The sequence below is a fragment of the Hemicordylus capensis genome, chromosome 6 (assembly GCF_027244095.1).
Source record: "Hemicordylus capensis ecotype Gifberg chromosome 6, rHemCap1.1.pri, whole genome shotgun sequence".
In the NCBI taxonomy this organism is placed as follows: domain Eukaryota; kingdom Metazoa; phylum Chordata; class Lepidosauria; order Squamata; family Cordylidae; genus Hemicordylus; species Hemicordylus capensis.
In genome coordinates, this window is record NC_069662.1 from 102,685,351 (window position 1) to 102,703,758 (window position 18,408).

At 45.0% G+C, this 18,408-nt stretch overlaps 1 protein-coding gene across 6 annotated transcripts in view; it reads right to left on the reverse strand.

Moving 5' to 3' along the window:
• NOD1 (nucleotide binding oligomerization domain containing 1) overlaps positions 1-18,408 on the reverse strand; it is a 52,818-nt gene that overhangs the window by 32,780 nt on the left and 1,630 nt on the right. For 3 of the 6 annotated variants that reach the window (XM_053261991.1, XM_053261995.1, XM_053261990.1), the window contains exons 2-3: positions 8,452-8,786; positions 2,623-2,797 (exon numbers count right to left, since the gene is read on the reverse strand). In XM_053261991.1, coding sequence (XP_053117966.1) covers positions 2,623-2,797; positions 8,452-8,667 — 391 coding nt within the window. In that variant the 5' untranslated portion in view covers positions 8,668-8,786. Of the gene's footprint in view, positions 1-2,622; positions 2,798-8,451; positions 8,787-10,358; positions 10,400-18,408 lie in introns of those variants that run through there. The other 3 variants (XM_053261994.1, XM_053261993.1, XM_053261992.1) reach the window with 3 other exon arrangements.

An 18,408-nucleotide genomic window follows, 5' to 3' on the forward strand; every position in this document is an offset into this window, starting at 1 on the left:
CAAAATCTAGGGATCTGGATCCAACCTGATCTGATCCTTGTAGTCATGCACACCCCTAAATACTTATGTGGCCTGACTACTAGCCACTACACTGGCGGAGTTTCCAGAATATTAAGTATGTCGCTCATACACATACACACGTAACAGCTTCTGCAAACAGACACAGAATGCTGCCTTATACCAAATCAGACATTGGTCCATCTAGTTCTGTATTGTCTACACTGACAGGAAGTGGCTCTCCAAGGTTTCAGGCAGGAGTCTTCCCCAGTCCAACCTGCAGATGCCAGGGATTGAACCTGGGACCTTCTGCATGCAAAACAGATGCTCTCCTACAGGATTACAGTCACATCCCCATCCATGCATACACACAGTAGAAGTTTCCTATTCCTTTGTCATAGTAAAAACAAACTTCAAAATGACCTCTTGACTGCATAAAATATATTAAAATAATTTACAGATTCTACACAAAACATGTAAGCAAAAACAAAATCAAACGTTTTGGTATAATACACCACCCTCGGTGCTCCATTTAGCATGCCAGCTGAAGGCACTTACACTGAGGGAAATAAGTATTTGATCCCCTGCTGATTTTGTCCGTTTGCCCTCTGACACAGAAATGACCAGGCTATAATTGGAATGGTAGGTTTATTGTAGCTGTGAGAGACAGAACAACAACAAACAAACCCTCAAAAGCCCAGTGCCCAAAGGTCAGCGATGGATTTGCATTGTAGTGAGGGAAATAAGTATTCGATCCCCTATCAACCAGCAAGATTTCAGGCTCCCAGGTGTCTTTTCACTATATGCAGGTAACGAGCTGAGATGAGGAACACCCTCTGTAAGGGAGTGCTTCTAATCCCAGCTTGTTACAGTACCTGTATAAAAGACACCTGTCCATAGAAGCAAGCAATCACTCAGCTTCCAAACTCACCACCATGCCCAAGACCAAAGAGCTGTCGAAGGATGTCAGGGACAAGGTTGTAGACCTGCACAAGGCTGGACTGGGCTACAAGACTATCGCCAAGCAGCTTGGTGAGAAGGTGACTACAGTTGGCACGATAACTCGCAAATGGAAGAAACACAAAATAACTGTCAATCTCCCTCGGTCTGGGGCTCCATGCAAGCTCTCACCTCGTGGAGTTGCAATGATCATGAGAACGGTGACAAAGCAGCCCAGAACTACACGGGGGGAACTTGTCAATGATCTCAGGGCAGCTGGAACCATAGTCACCAAGAAAACAATTGGTAACACACTATGCCGTGAAGGACTGAAATCTTGCAGTGCCCGCAAGGTCCCCCTGCTCAAGGCAGCACATGTACAGGCCCGTCTGCAGTTTGCCAATGCACATCTGAATGATCCAGAGGAGAACTGGGCGAAAGTGTTGTGGTCAGATGAGACCAAAATCGAGCTCTTTGGCATCAACTCAACTCGCCGTGTGTGGAGGAGGAGGAATGCTGCCTATGAGCCCAAGAACACCATCCCCACCGTCAAACATGGAGGTGGACACATTATGCTTTGGGGGTGTTTTTCTGCTAAGGGGACAGGACACCTTCACCGCATCGAAGGGACGATGGACGGGACCATGTACCGTCAGATCTTGGGTGAGCACCTCCTTCCCTCAGCCAGGGCATTGAGAATGGGTCGTGGATGGGTATTCCAGCATGACAATGACCCAAAACACACAGCCAAGGCAACAAAGGAGTGGCTCAAGAAGAAGCACATGAAGGTCCTGGAGTGGCCCAGCCAGTCTCCAGACCTTAATCCCATAGAAAATCTGTGGAGGGAGCTGAAGGTTCGGGTTGCCAAACATCAGCCTCGAAACCTTTCTGACTTGGAGAGGATCTGCAAAGAGGAGTGGGACAACATCCCTCCTGGGTTGTGTGCAAACCTGGTGGTCAACTACAAGAAACGTCTGACCTCTGTGATTGCCAACAAGGGTTTTGCCACCAAGTACTAAGACATCTTTTGTGAAGGGATCGAATACTTATTTCCCTCACTACAATGCAAATCCATCGCTGACTTTTGGGCACTGGGCTTTTGAGGGTTTGTTTGTTGTTATTCTGTCTCTCACAGCTACAATAAACCTACCATTCCAATTATAGCCTGGTCATTTCTGTGTCAGAGGGCAAACGGACAAAATCAGCAGGGGATCAAATACTTATTTCCCTCACTGTAAATACAGAAAGTGAAAATCGAAAGCAGCAGGTAGATAGCCTGTCCCTTCCGATTCAACTCACAGTTCAGCGAGTTGTATCGTAAAGCGTGTACTTCTAATATCTTTTACGCATTAAAGAGGTCATTTTGAAGTTTGTCTTTGAAGCAGTGCAATGCGTATTTCATTGCTGGTATGTCATTTTATCATAGTAGCTAATGGCTGCATCAAAGTCCCCATATTTGCTGTCCAAAACAGCAAACAAACCAAAATCCACTATATACACAACATAAATGAGCAAGAAGAAAGAAATGTGGATGCAGGACGTCTGATCCAGCTTGCTTACAGGTACACTTTTGGCAATTCTCCTAGGAAATGTCTTTCACTAACCCTAAAGCAACAAACAATGATCTTGTATTCAATAAACATTTCCCACAGAAAATAAACAGACTTTCAAAACAGGACTTCCTACCTGGGTCGGTATTTTCCACAGGTTTATTGCAAATGTCCTCTGAAGGGTGAAACCCAATCTCTTCCAGCCACGGGTGCAGCTCATAATAAGCATCAGCGACTTGCTGCAGGACATAAATGCAGTACTCTGCAACTTCTTCTCCTTTGCTCTGGACTAGATCCAAAATTTTACGGACCTGTGAAGATATCACACAAAATGTCACAGAAATATTGAGGTCGTATAAAAGCTAAATCCCTATTACACTCTCAAATTTTACTCTCAGATCACTGCTGTAGAGCAGGGGTTCCCAACTGGTGATACTCCAGTTGTTGCTGAACTACAATCCCCATCTTCCCCAGCCACAATAAATTGTAGCTGGGGATGACGGGAGACATAGTTTAGCAACATCAGGGCGTTTTCCAGATTGACTCAAGACACTGAGCTCTTCAGTGGTAAAATGCTTTGGCTTAGCAGGATTGTATTGAAAACTTAAATAAAGAGTGGCAGCCATTTGTAGCACAAAGCCACCGGCAGGGGAAGCAATCTTTTCTAGCTTGCATGAACTTCCTAAACCCTCCTACAACAGGAACATAGGAAGCTGCCATATATGGAGTCAGACCATTGGTCTATCTAGCTCAGTATTGTCTTCACAGACTGGCAGCGGCTTCTCTCAACCCTATCTTGGAGAAGCCAGGGAGGGAACTTGAATACTTCTGCTCTTCCCAGAGCAGCTCCATCCCCTGAGGGGAATATATTACAGTGCTCACACTTCTAGTCTCCCATTCATATGCAACCAGGTAAGCTAAGCTTAGCTAAGGGGACAAGTCATGCTTGCTACCACAAGACCAGCTCTCCTCTCCTAGACCAGCTCTCCAGCTATTTTCCTGCAATGTGTATGCAACATTGTAGCACTGAAACATAAAGATAAAACCTGAAAGGAGGCATAGGAAATGTGAATGGCAGCTTGCTGAAAGTGCAGGGACTGTGATGCAGAAGCACAGGCATTATGGGAGAACACTTAGCGGACACATAGTGACACTGTTGTAGCGTGCAATCTGGAAAACACCCTGGAATACCACCTGTTGGGGACCTCTGCTGTCGAGCAATGACAGCAATTTCCCCCTTGGTGCTACCATAGCACTAATCCTACTAGTCTCGATCCCGTTGTATGACACCATGTGTGTGCCTCTCAATCTCTCTCTCGCACGCTCTCTTGCTCTGTATCCAGGGCCTCCTGCAACCAGACCTAAGTCATTGACTCCCTGTGCCATGAGGGCACATCTCAGACAGAGGGAGTTATTGCTTTTATCTTTGTTGTGCTGCAGCAACACTCAGACGATGGCAAGAGAATTTTGATCAATTAAATCAAGCCATGTGATTTGGAGAGCCATAAGGGGCCTGGCTGACCCTATATAAATGCTGCTTCAGGCTTGATTCCTTAGTCTGAGTAGTAGTCCTTTGATTTAAGGATACACAAGCCTGCCTTTCTCTTTCCACCCCCACCCCCCGCAACTCCTGTATACCACAGAAACATAGAACTAAGGAACAGCACCAATCATGGCATGCTGCAGTGTGTTTTCATGGCATATATAATATTTAAGCATTACTTTAGAGTCAGAGGTGCAGTTAGGTCATTTTGGACCTAATGAGCTTATGGGGCTCCCCTGCAAAATAAGCATTATCTCTGTATATATACATTTCACCACAAACCCACAGGTCTGGGCAAGAGTGCATTTGAAGGGGGGTGGGGAAGGACTACACAATCCCCAAAGGATTCATACATCTTCTTGATCATTCACCACAAACCCACAGATATGGGCCAGAGTTCATTTGCCAAAAAGAAGAAGAGAGCAGAGCTAGGTCTAGCTTGAGGGTATTGCTGGACCCGTCTCTGCTTTTGGAAGCTCAGGTGGAGACAGTGGCTAGGGGTCCCTTTACGCGGCTTCGACTAGTGCACCAGCTGCATGCATCCCTTTCTCGAGAAGGCAGATTTGGCCACAATTACCCATGCCTTAGTCATGTAATGGCTGGATTACTGTAACACACTCTACGTGGGGCTGCCATTGAAGAATATTCGGAAACTCTAACTAGTGCAGAATGGAGCAGCTAGGATTTTATCTGGAGCTGCCTGCTGGGATCACATCACAACCATTTTGAAAGAGCTGCACTGGCTGCCAATTTGTTTCAGAGTCAAATTCAAGGTGCTTGTTTTGACCTTTAAAGCCCTTAACGGTTTGGGCCCTGGATACCCGAGGGACTGCCTGCTCCCAAGGGTTGCTGCCCGCTTGATGAGGTCATCCGGGAGGGCTCTGCTCTGGGTGCCAACAATGAGGGAGGCTAAATTGTCATGCACGTGGGACAGGGCCTTCTCTGTTGTTGCCCCCAGACTCTGGAATGCTCTCCCAGTGGCCATTTGCTCCTCAGTCTCCATCACACTTTTTAGAAAGCGTGTAAAATCTTGGCTTTTTACCCAGGTTTTTAGATGACTGTCTCTACTGCTGCTGCTTTGTATTTTTTATGGTTATATTGTGCTTGGGTTTTTTAAAACTTTTAAACCAGATCTGTAGTTTTATATTCTAGCTTAATATTTTAATTGTGTAATCTTTATAGTCTTGTTTTAACTTTTGTGTGAACCGCCTTGAGATTGTTTTAATGAAAAACGGTATAGAAATTTAACAGTTTAAAAAGAAGACGACGACTACGACTGCACAAGCCCCAATGGATTCACATAGCTTCTTGACCATTCACAAACCAACTGAGACATAACACGTGTCCCTTACTCCACAGTTCAAACACAAAACCAGTTTGGACATATAGGAGTAAAAAATTAAGGTGGGGGGAATTAAAACCACAACACATGTCCCTTGCTTCATAATTCTCATGCAGACCTTTTCGATCACAAACCAACTTGAGCATAGTGCATGTGTAATTAATTAATTAATTAATTAATATAACTGTTTGTTCATTCAGATGTATCATTTAGTTCAACTTTCATTAGATGTGAAACAGTGTTCTCTCTAATTTTTTCATCTGTGTGCAGAATGAATTTTGTTCTGGCAGCAGTATCTAGGCAATGTGTGTGCACCTGCATTCAGAGTGGGGTCTTCCTGATTCAACCTGAGCGGGATCTAAAATTAACTGAGCTGACATCAAAAAACAGGTGAGCGCATGTGCTCACACACACCTTAGATGAAACACTGATGTGAAGTACTCTATGGATCAAGATAAATATTTTGTACAGCTTTACTACAATAGGGGGGAAATGCATTAAAAACCATAGGATTGACTAATTTATTTGAAATACAAATACACAGAGTCCTGCCATCTTACATGTGTGCCCAGTCTCAGAACTCTAAGCCCAGCCATTCTGGAAATGTAAAGGGTTGGGCGTGTTGTACTTTTTAATGAAGGCAAAAGGTCAGATTCCTTCACATGAGGGTGGAATGATGGTCCAAGTGGGCAGCAGGGCTTCAGTTCCATAGGTTTTTGTAATTTTCTGCCATGAAAGAAGCCTTATAGGACTTTTTTGAAGTTTTTTTAAAAAAACAATCATTAAAAATCAACAGATTGACCGATCCACTTCAAAAATCACTGCTCTGAATCTTGCTTAAAGTAAAGTGTGCTGTCAAGTTGATTTTGACTCCTGGCGCGCACAGAGCCCTGTGGTTTTTCTTTGGTAGAATACAAGAGGGGTTTACTTGCCTCCTCCCACATAGTATGATATGATGCCTTTCAGCATCTTCCTATATCACTGTTGCCCAATATAGTTCCAGCAGGGATTCAAACCGGCAACTTTCTGCTTGTTAGTCAAGCATTTCCCCACTGCACCACTTAAGGTGACTGCTTACTTGTCTAATATCTGAACCCAACTTCAGAACTCTAGGCCAAGCCATTCCAGAAATATAAATGGTGGTGAAAGGGGGTGGCGGGTAGTGTTTACCCTTTTTTTAATGAAGGCAATGGGCCAATTCCTCCACATGAGGATGGAATGATGGTCCAAGGAGGGGCTTCAGTTACAGAAGATTCTGTAATTTTCTGCCATGAAACAAACCACTTATAGGACTTATTTTGAAGTTTTTTTAAATTCAAAAAATCATTAAAAGCCAACAGTTTGACTGATCTGCTTCAGCACAGAATCCTCATAACCTGTCCTACTCTCTTCCAAATTTCAGAAGTCTAGACCAAGCCATTCCAAAAATATAAAAGGGACCTTCTCTTCCCTTGGGGAAAACCAAGGGGCCGCTCTAGCAGAGTGGGCACATAGACTTGGGCCCCGAGGTCTGGCCTAAGAGCACCCTTAGTTACAGTTTTAGGGGGTATACAATTTGATTCTAGTAACATTGGAAATGGCCCTCAGGATATCTTGGCACATATTGCAACCACTTTCCACACCTACAATGTAAGCAAAGGCAGAAAATGCCGATACAGTACCCCGTAATGAGGTTAAACTAATAGCGCACCAAAAATTCAGAGTTTCAGTGAAGTCATCTTTAAATGACTGACCACTGTTCTGCTTGCAGCTATCTAAAAAGAGTATAAATACATATCCAAAACACAACAGGAGTTATTAGGAGCCAAGAGAATCTGAACCATGAAAAATTCCTGAGTACACAAACATATTGATTGACAACAACAGAGTATTGAAATGTCAAATGCTGCATAACTGGTTCATCCAGTATATCAGTCAGAGACTGCAGAAAGTAATAATTATTAACTGTAGAAACAGTTGAAGAGGGACATTTCAGTCTGTGAAAGAATCAGCTCCTGAGGCTGGAGGAAGACATCCTGGGGCCAGTTGTGCCCAAACATAAAGGTTCTCTTCCTCAATTTTGGAAAATGATACAAAACATCTACCTTTCCAAGTATCTGGATGTTGGCAAAAGGAAACAAGTTGGGTAATGCTGTTGGGTAATGAACACCCACTCCTGCTTTCTGCCTCTGTGTGAATTAATGCATGCTAAGTAATATCAGTAACACATGTCTCAGGCTGTGTCCGCGTCAACAAAGATGAATACAACGAATTGCTTCTGTTGGGGTTATTCAAACGGGAATGTTTTACCAATGTACTGGTTTCAGTGTCTCTCTCTCTCTCTCTCTCTCTCTCTCTCTCTCTCACACACACACACACACACTCTCTCTCTCTCTCTCTCTCTCTCTCTCTCCATGAATGAATTCCTTTTCCTTCACAAGAAAAAGCTCCCATTCAATGAAGTTATGTGAGGATATTTCAGAGCTATCTTCTGCTCTGTTTAGCAGAGAGGGTCAGAAGCCCCCTGAGAAATGGTGGAGCCAGTCTAATTCTAGTGCATACACAAAGAACAAAAGTATTGGGGTATTCTATGCCTTCACTTCCTCCCTCCTGCTTTTAAGGTGCTTCCGGAGCACCTTAGGCTCAGGGAGCACCTAAGCTTCAGAGAGTTAAAAGGCGGGCAACAGTAATAGCAGCAAGGGGCAAATACAACGGAGTGGCCATTATATTATTTGTACCTTAAAAAACAGCTAACTGGTCAGAAATGCAAAGGAATGATAGGAACACGAATAATACTTTATGTAGCATTTGAGAGTTTCATAGCATTTCACACACATTAGCACTGGAATCTGAAAAACAACCCTGAAAATAGGTCAGCATTACCCCCCAAACTATATAGTGTAAGAATCAAGATAGAATAGCATCTTGCCTAAGGTCAACCAGTACATTCATTGCTGAAGCAAGATATGAACCAGGTACTACCGCTGGTGCACACCTCAGCCTCTAAACCATGACCCTGCCCTATCTCTCATCAGTAGTAGTAACAGGAGGAGGTTACCAACTATGGGTGTAAATCTGAAGGTAGAAACAGAAGCCAATACCTTGTCTGCTTGTGTAGGATACTGCGCAGCAATCTCTGCATCTTCTGTCGAGAAATACTCATTCTTAATCAAGTTGTCAATCAAACACTGGGTGTTACGGATGCTGCAGACCAGCAATTCTCGGTGTACTTTCAGGAGGTTAACAAAGGATGGTGGACTGGCTCTTGAAGAGGCTTGTTGTATAATCTCTGCATTAGCGGCTGGCTGACCTTCCATTGTGACAACAGCAAGAAACTGTTCCTTCCAAATTCATCTTTGGGAAGCTGCAGAGGTGTAGCATAAGGTCGCATTGAGTGCTGATGGGAGGAGAAGCATGATTATACTCCTCCACCTCACTGTGAAGACAACAGCATTGTATGTAACATCCATTAAACTGCAGAGTCAGGCTTAAAGAAAACAGTCTGAAGAATCACAAGAGCATTCTTGCTAATCTGGCTTGTAAAAACGTTTGTGACTTCATTCTTCCAAAGTCCACACTGACTCATGTAGACTCATGGAAGAAGTATTTTGGCTCTATCTTCATCAGCACAGATTTCTTTGCCATCTAAAATTTGTTCAGATACTGACCACTGTCCTGGCTGTAGTAACCTAAAGATAAAACACACTGGGCAACATCCAGACAAAATTGAAAATGCCCTGGCACTACTGGAGAAAAATCACCAGTGATCAAGATTATGTTTTGTTTTCCCCCCATTTCCTCCCACCTCAGTTTCATTCTTTTCTGCATTACAGCTTGTGCAGAGGTCTACACTGAGACACAAAACTCATCATGATTAAAGTTCTCAAAATTCAAGTAAAAGCAACATGATCAGACAACAGAGTTTTCTTTGATGCGTGCAGTGGCACAAATGCAACTTCTTGGATATGAAAAACAGGAGGAACCTGAACTTGCTCAGGTTTTCCTGGATGTTATAGAGGTGTGGGTGTGGGAAGATAACCCCAGGCAAGTGGCTCCTCTTGCACTCCTTGCCTCTTCAGAGCGGGACTCCACAGCAGCTGATCAGCTTCCTGCCTTAAGTATGGGCAAAAGGCTTCACAGTCCTACCTGTGTGATACAACAGTTCACCCACCCACTCTTAGCAGTGGCTCCTGCTCCTGGAAAGTAGTATCACCACCATCCCTGCTGCTTCTCCTCCCATTCCTTGGGGAGAAAAGGAAGGGAGATGAAAGAGCGTGCACTGTCTGGCTTTGTTTTTAAACTGAAGAGCTGTACATTCAAGTGCTGAAAAGAGGGAAAGCACTCAATACTTTGGTGATGACATAGGGAACATAGGAAGCTGCCATATACTGAGTCAGACCATTGGTCTATCTAGCTCAGTATTGTCTTCACAGACTGGCAGCGGCTTCTCCAAGGTTGCAGGCAGGAGTCTCTCTCAGCCCTATCTTGGAGATGCCAGAGAGGGAACTTGGGATCTCAGATGCTTTTCCCAGAGCGGCCCCATCCCCTAAGGGGAATATCTTACAGTGCTCACACAGTCTCCCATTCAAATGCAATCAGGACAGACCCTGCTTAGCTAAAGGGACAAGTCATGCTTGCTACCACCATAACATGTGAGCACTGTTTGCTGTAAGATATTCCCTTTGGGGGATGGGGTTGTAGCTCAGTAGTAGAGCACCTGATGGCATGCAGAAGGCCCCAGGATCAAGCCCTGCCATCTCCAGGCAGGGCTGGCAAAGCTCCTGCCTGATACCCTGGGGAGCTGCTTCCAGTGAGAGTAGACAGTACTGAGCTAGAGGGACCAATGGTCTGACTTGGTATAAGGCAGCTTCCTATGTGCCACCCAAAGGGTGGGAAAGAATTCCTAAAAAGCTGTGTCAGTATGTGGGCAAAACATACCATGGGCCCTTTCCCATGATCAGGGAGAAGGGTGGGAGGGTGCGCAGGGAGGAAGGGAAAAGAAGTTTACCTCCCCCGCAGGCGACTGGTACTCCGTGGCTGCTGATCCGCTGCTGACGAGGCAGCACGGAGCGCTGGGGGCTGTCTCGGCCCCCGGAAATCTCACAGTGGTGCTCAGTGTATTTGGGGGATCCCCCAGCACTGGCTGGGAGCCTGCTTCTGTGCACACAAGCAGTTAGCCCAGGTTCAGGGCACGAGTGTGCCCTTATCCTCAGCTAACTGGCAGGCTTCTTTGGCAGGTCTGCCGCCAAAGCACCACCGGGATCTGCTTCTATCCCAGCAGTCCTTGCATGCAACTTAACCTGGGCTGGGTATCCCTAGCCCGGATTAGGCTTCGTGTGAGAACAGCCTCAATATGTGTTCTGCCCACAGGCAAAAGGTGAAGGCATACCTTGTTGCTCCACGGCAACTGATATTTAGGGGCATCTTTCCTCGGAGGCTGGAGGTTGCCTATAGCCACCAGACTAGTAGCCTGTCCTCCATGAATTTGTCCAAGCCCCTTTAAAAGCCATCCAAGCTAGTGGCCATCACCATATCCCATGACAGAGAATTCCATAAATTAATTATGCGCTGTGTGAAAAAAATCCATTGGTCCTAAATTTCCTGCCTTCAGTTTCATGGGATGACTCTTGGTTCGAGTGTTATGAGAGGGAGAAAAATTTATCTCTGTCCACTCTCTCTGCTCCATGCACAATTTTATACACTTGTGTCATGTCTCCCCGTAGTCACCCATTTTCCAGGGTGAAAAGAGATGTTGATACTCACCGTGAAGGTGTCCGGAGATCATCCTACACAAAGGGTCAATATCCACCACATGCTTCGAAAGACAGGATTGGCTTAAACCTTTAGACGGGCTAGTATTCGGTAACTAGGTCCCCAGTTCCAAAACCCCAGTTCTGGGACTGCTGCACTGAGGAGTAAAGAGCTAAGACAGAAGAGCTAGAAGAACTAGTTGACGTGTCAACATATATACAAGGAACAGCTTAGAAAAAACATTGACTGAATGCCCTGGGAGTTGACCACCACCCAAACTGGCTACCAGAAAGGAGGATATACATCTGCAGGTGGGCCAGATGATCAGGGCTGTCCTTAGAGAGCCCTGGCAGGGTGTGGGGCCTGAGGCAAATCAGCCCGTGCAGGGGCCCCTTCCAGTTAATTCTAATGGGGGTTAAAAGAGTGGGGCCAGGGGCGGTCGCCCTGCTTACCATGCCCTAAGGTAGGGATGCGCCTGGAACCGTTCTGGAGGTGGCGGGGGTGTTCCCTTAAGGGGGGGAGGGTGCATTTACCCCTCCCACTGCATTTCCCCCACTGGCGCTCCGTTGGATCAAAGCCCCTTGGGGCAGCAGCGTACCTCCCTGCCGACCCGTTGCCCTCATTGGCCGGAAGGGTAAGTGCACCCTTCCCCGCCCTTAAAGGAACACCCCTGCCGCCCCCGTAACACCGAAACGGCCCCAGTAGCCAAAATGTTTCAGAGGCCTCTATAATGGAGTTGTAGGCACAGCAGGAGAAGCAGGCTGATATAGGTCGAGTATAGCATTTGGCACCTACCCATTATTGGGTGCAGGAGGTGTTGCAGCATTTGGATCTGACTGACTGGGCTTCACGGGGGCGTGCAGCACTACTGATTCCCCCTCCCCCAGGTTGGTAGATGGCAGAATGGGCTCTCCTGGGTCCTCGGTGCCAATAGGTAAAGTGGTGAGGTGGCCTGTACCCTGGCCCAAGGCCTGTTCTGGTGGCAAGCAGCAGGGAGGCTGCTGTTGGCAAACCACCTGAATGTGCATGTGCTCACTGAGTCTCACGTCAGGGGGCTTAGGCTTCTTTCTCTTTGCTTTTTTGGCCAGAGGCTGTAGCACATGTTTTGTTTTCTTCCCTGCCTTTCCATGCTGCTTCTGTGCCTGAGAGGAGGAAGTCCGATAGAGAGGGAGGGAAGCAGGAACCGTTCGCTGCAGAGGTGTGGAGTGCTGGCCCTTCGACACCAAGGGGAACTATTTTTTAAGGAGTCTTCCACTGCTCTTCGATTGGGGATCCTTGGAGTGGGAACCCCACAGTATGTCCCATGCATGGGCAACCTCCATGTAGGAGAAAGGCGTGGAGATGTGCTGGCCCCGGAAACAAAACTAAAATGGTTGAATTAGGAACAGAAAACACATATGGAATTTTGCCAGAACAGTGGAAAAACAACTCCCTTCCCACCCTGACACAGGAAAGTAGGAAGGCAGAAAAGGACAGAAAATATATAGCCTGATAAATGCTGAAAATACCCAAAAAAGCAGGATCTCTGGAAATGTGATGGCTCTCAAAGCAAACAGGACCAGAAGTGGGGTCTTGGTGCCATCTAGCTACTGGATACCAGCCTCTCTAAAAGTTTAAGCCAATCCCGTCTTTTGTGTAGGATAATCTCTCCGGCACCATGGAAAAAGCCCCAGGTGCTGTAGCCTTGCCTCATAAGGAAGATGCTCCAGGTCCCTGATCATCTTGGTTGCCCAATTCTGCACAGTTCTTTTCCAGTTCTACAATGTCAAAATACGGTGACCAGAACTGTACACAGTACTCCAAATGTGGCCACACCACAGATTTGTATAAGGGCATTATAATATTAGCATTTTTATTTTCAGTCTTCTTCCTAATGATCCCTAGCATGCAATTTGCCTTTTTCACAGCTGCCACGCACTAAGTCACACTTTCAACGAGCAGTCCACCATGACCCCAAGATTTCTCTCCTGGTCTATCACTGACAGCTCAGATCCCACCAGTGTATATGTGAAGTTGGGGTTTTTTGCCCCAATATGCATCACTTTATACATGCTTACATTGAACCGCATTTGCCATTTTGTCACCCACTCCCCCAGTTTGGAGATATCCTTTTGGAGATCCTCACAATCTGTTTTGGATTTCAATACCCTAAATAGTTTTTAGTGTTATCTGCAAATTTGGCCACTTCGCAGCTTATGCCAACTTCTAGGTCCTCAACTAACCTAGGTCTTGCCCTCTCCATGTAAGACTGAGAAAGATCCTTGTTTGAAACCCTGAAGAGCCATTGCTAGTCAGTGTAGATATTACCGACCTAGATGGATCAATGGTCTGACTTAGAGCTTCAACTGTTTATAATACAGAATTCTGAAATTCAGGAATAGTTTGTCCTGCAGGCAACGGAGAAAGGAAAAACTGATTCCAGACTCTGATAAATCCTCAACTATTCAACATGATGCAACATCGTTAGTGCTGACACTGCAGCAATTTACAACCTTAAGATCTCCTCCAAACTTTTATGAGCTATAGATACAAAACAAACAAGTTGAAGATGCTTTCCCAAATGCAGCTTTTAAGGTTATTATAACAGTAACTTGTCACAGGTTTTGCTTCCGCTTTCTTCCTACCAAAACAACTTTTAACCTTGCCCTAAACTATCAGGCGATATTTGTTAAATTTGAATCATTCACATATTGCCTCACCAGCTGCTGCAGGAAGCCACTCTCTTTCTGAGCAAAGCAGGAAGAAAAAAAGAGGAAGATGTAAGGGAAGGCTCAGTTCATTTACTGACAGTAAAGAAAATGAAGATATACTGGAGTTCATTAAATAAAGCTTTCTTAGTTCTTCTCAGCTGACATCCCCCAGGAACAGTAACATAGACTAAACACTATTTGTGCATATGAAAAGTGGTTAATAACCCACACAGGGCTGTTTCGGATTGACACGACCCCCTGCATGCAAAAAAAAAAGTGGGGAGGACATAGCAAGAACGCACCTGCCCCAGTGCATTCTCAGACCATTCTTTAATAGGGTGTTGGGCATGTTCATTGAAATCACCTCTCTACACACGCTACAAATCTCATGGTCTGCAGTGCATGTAGAAGGCAGACAAACACCCCTCACATGTGATTAAAAGATGTGCCAAGAATGTGTGGGCACATATTTGAGCGACGTCAGAATGGGCACATTGGTTCTTGGCACATGCTCACCTTCATTGTTTGTAGGGGGCCACATTAATTTGAACCAACCCAAACATCTATATCTTCTCTACATATAATTCTCTAAGGCGTACCCGTGGCTAATCCCATGCGTGGCAGCTCTTGAGAAAGTTTGCGAGCAGAAGCACCTGATTGGGCAGTGGGGATTCCATATGCAGACAGGAAGGAGGAGCCTGTGATGGTTAAGGTCAGCTGGAATATAACTGTTACTGATCAAAAGATGTTCTTGGTTGTAGAGGAGAGAAGAATAGATAGATACAGTAGATAGATAGATAGATAGATAGATAGATAGATAGATAGATAGATAGAGGGCAGGGGTCTGCAAAGAGAGAGGTCACTGAGGGAGGAAAGAGCCCCTTCAGGAGAAAGAGGCTGCTGTTGTGTGAATTAGATGAGGAAACAAGATGAACAAGGTCTATTATCTCAGGAAGGGAAAGAGAGAGATACTTCAATACTCATACGATTGTACAGTGCACATAAGTACAGATCTGTACACAGGTACAATTATTCACACGTTATGTTGAATGAAGATACAGCAGTTAGTACACTTCCTATCTGTATCATACATTTGAGGGTCCTGTAGCCAGGTTCATTGTTAAAATGAATGCAAGTACAGTCACACAAAAACATATACAAGTGTATAGACATCTGTACATTGGTACAACATAATGTCTGAGCAGGACTCGTATTTCCCAAAGCACCTCATCCCCTGCACTACAAGGCTCTTTTTTAGGGTGTATTTTGCTTAAGTTCTTATCTAAGCAAAATGTACTCTAAGAGAGAGTTTTGAAGGGTCCTTGTATAGGAGGCAGAATTAAGTGAACTCTCAGTATTAATTTTTTAAAAGGAAGTTTCTGGACCTCATGACTTGGGGGGAAATAAACATATCACTGATTTTTTAAAACTTATATATTCTATTCTTCTCATTTAACAAAACTAGACTGGGAGTTTCCTCTTTGCACACTTTTAACAATCCTTCAGTTGGGGAAGGGACGGTTTCCAGTGACAGAAAGGATGGTAACTATGCTTGCAAAACCATACTGTATTTAGCAGCATACTGTTTACTTAAACCCTTCAGAAGCTCTTTACACAGAAGTCAGTTCTTTCTAAGCATTGGCTTTGTCAAAGAAACTTGAAAATTTCTATGATCCAAACCTTTACATCACATTAGTGGTGAGTGTGAAATCCTTCTTTAGCCAGACAAGACTAAAACTGCAGATTTCTCCCACTTGCCAGAAGTCAAAATTAACTGATGAAATCCTCCCACAAAATCATCTGACTGCCGCTTGGGTTTTTGGCTGCAATCTGGCTCATATGTCTGAGTGGCAAAAATTACCTAATATAAATGTGTCACAGATTCCTGAGAAGAGGGAGTGCCTCTTCTTCCAGTTCCTAGAAACACTAGGACTGCAAATCAGGAGCACACCTTGAATCCAAACTTACAAGTTATAAAGACTACTGCAAAAAAGAAAGGAGGAGGAGGAGGAGGGGGGAAAGGGGGGGGCAGGAGCCACTTCCTATCCGTGCAACACCTACCACTATTAACAATTCTGAATACATTGTCCAGAAATTCAGTTTTTGAATATAAAACACTACTGAATGAAATATAAACTTAGATGCAACAGGGCTGGAGGGCTGGGGGGAAAGCACCAGGGGCTACAAATTGCTAACAGAGCCCCCAAATGGGAAGGTTCCAATGGTCAGCTAAACCTGTGGTTCCCAAAGTTTGGAGGCAGTGTTCCCCTTCTGAGACTTCAGATAACTGCAAATAATCAACTAAAGCAAAACTATTGCTGCAATAACATTTGTTCGTTTTATTTGCTTTTCACATGGAACAGAGAGAGGCTGTCCTACACTGGACTGCAAGGTATCCCCAGGAAAGCCTTCAAGCAGGGCTTGAAACATCCAAAGTGCCAGAAAGCCAAGGTACCTAGATTAGGACATTCAGAAGTAGAGTTATTTAATAAAATCTGGATTGGTCTCAGGTGCAGAATCCAAAGGAAAGAGTTGTGGTATGCAAGGACAAGGCAGTGGAGTGGAATCAGGAATATAAACAGTTTAATGAAATAGATTTTATCTACAGAGAGGCAAGAGCAGACTGCTTTTTGGTGCTCTTGCTGCTGGCTGTTGTTTAGCTCTGCCTCTACTCCAGGACTGGAATACAAGTCACTAAAGCCCCATTCAAAAGCTGGCCTGGATCAAGGAATGGATTAACCAAAAACACCACACCAGGCAGCCCTATTTCTGGTCTAAATACATTACTTGTAAAGGGAATAAAGAGAAGCCCATTTACCCTCCTATTCCACAATACCCATCACTAAGTCTGGTAATTCTGTCAAGTGTCTACTGTCTGGCTCCTAAATTTGTGTGCTGGCTCTTAGATCCAAAGAAAGTTTTACAAGGCCTGTCTTCAAGTACCACCAGGAGTACACAAATCAGTCTCAACAATGGTTTCATTTGTTGTAATCCAGGTTGTGCTCATGTGCTCCCTCTTCCCCTCTCCTCTGTGCAGGAGGGGAGGATATTTAAAGCTTCCACATTTGCTTTTGAATAAACCTCAGTTTCCCGTGACATCTGAACTTGCAACAGTTTGGTCTATTCTAAATGTCACTAGTTCAAACCAAACCATGCTTTCAGTTGCTGGTTAGTTAACTAACCACAGCTAAAATAAACCACAGTTTCCCAAGTTCAGACATAATGGGAAACTGTGGTTTATTCAACAAGAGGGGGGGGGATGCAAAAATCTCCTCCCTCACATGGAAAGCAGGAAGAGAGGAAAAGGGGATTGCATGAGTCCAAGCTTGCCACAGCTCATTCCCAAACACCTGAATCATGCTTCTCTCAGCTATGACTCCCCCAAATAGGATGCTGGCTCCCTGGAATTCTAGATGTTTTCCCAGTCTTTATGAAAGCCTTCTTTTCAAAGCTACTTACATCCATACTTCCATAGATGATACTGCATATAGTCTATGAGCCAGGGCCACACATTTTTGCCATCAGTACCATCTCAGGGGTAAAGGTAAAGAGTGCTGTCAAGTCGGTATCGACTCCTGGCGATCACAGAGCCCTGGGGTTGTCTTTGGTAGAATACAGGAGGGGTTTACCATTGCCACCTAATGACGCAGCGGGGAAAATACTTGACTAGCAAGCCAGAGGTTGCTAGTCAACCTCATCTCATACTGTGCGGGAGGAGGCAGTGGTAACCTCCCCCAGTATTCTACCAAAGACAACCACAGGGCTCTGTGGTCGCCAGGAGTCGACACCGACTCGATGGCACAACTTTACTTTACCTTTACCATCTCCCGTGCAGTATGAGAAGATGCCTTTAAGCATCTTCCTATGTTGCTGCTGCCCAATATAGGTGTTTCCCATAGTCTAGGAAACATACCAGTGGGGATTCGAACCAGCAACCTCTGGCTTGTTAATCAAGTCATTTCCCCGCTGTGCCATTAGGTGACATTTTCCTTCAGTTTGAAAAATCAACATAAACAGCTGCTTAAATGTGAGACATATCTTTCAAGTGGGGGGGGGGGAGTAAATAAGATTTGTCCTACTTGCAACCAACATTTATACCCATTAACAGTGCCAGTATTGTGACATTTTCACACTAAGCAAAAAAATAACTATAAACGTGAAACATCCACTTCCCTTCCTTGTGACTGTAACACTCTCTTTCTCTTCTGGAAGACAGGGGCGGGGTGTGTGTGTGTGTGTTTGTGTGTGCGTGGCAGTGGAATAGAGGCAGACAAGTGGAATCAACCACCAAGAGCAATTGTTTCCGATTTGGTTGGTCAGGCTGGCCCTACCTACCAGCGTTTCCTCTAACAGGGATTCTCATATGTTGTTGACAACAACCCCCATAATCTCTAAGCAAAAGCCAATGCAGCTGGGGATTCTGGGAGTTGTAGTCAACAACATCTGGGAATCCCTGCTAGAGGAAATACTGCTACCCACCATTAAATCCCCAACCCTTATTACTCACTTCTACCTAAAGCAGGGGTGGGGAACCTTGGCCCTCCAGCTGTTGTTGAACTACAACTCCCATCACTGTGGCTGGGGATGGTGGGAGTTGTAGTTCAAAAACAGCTAGAG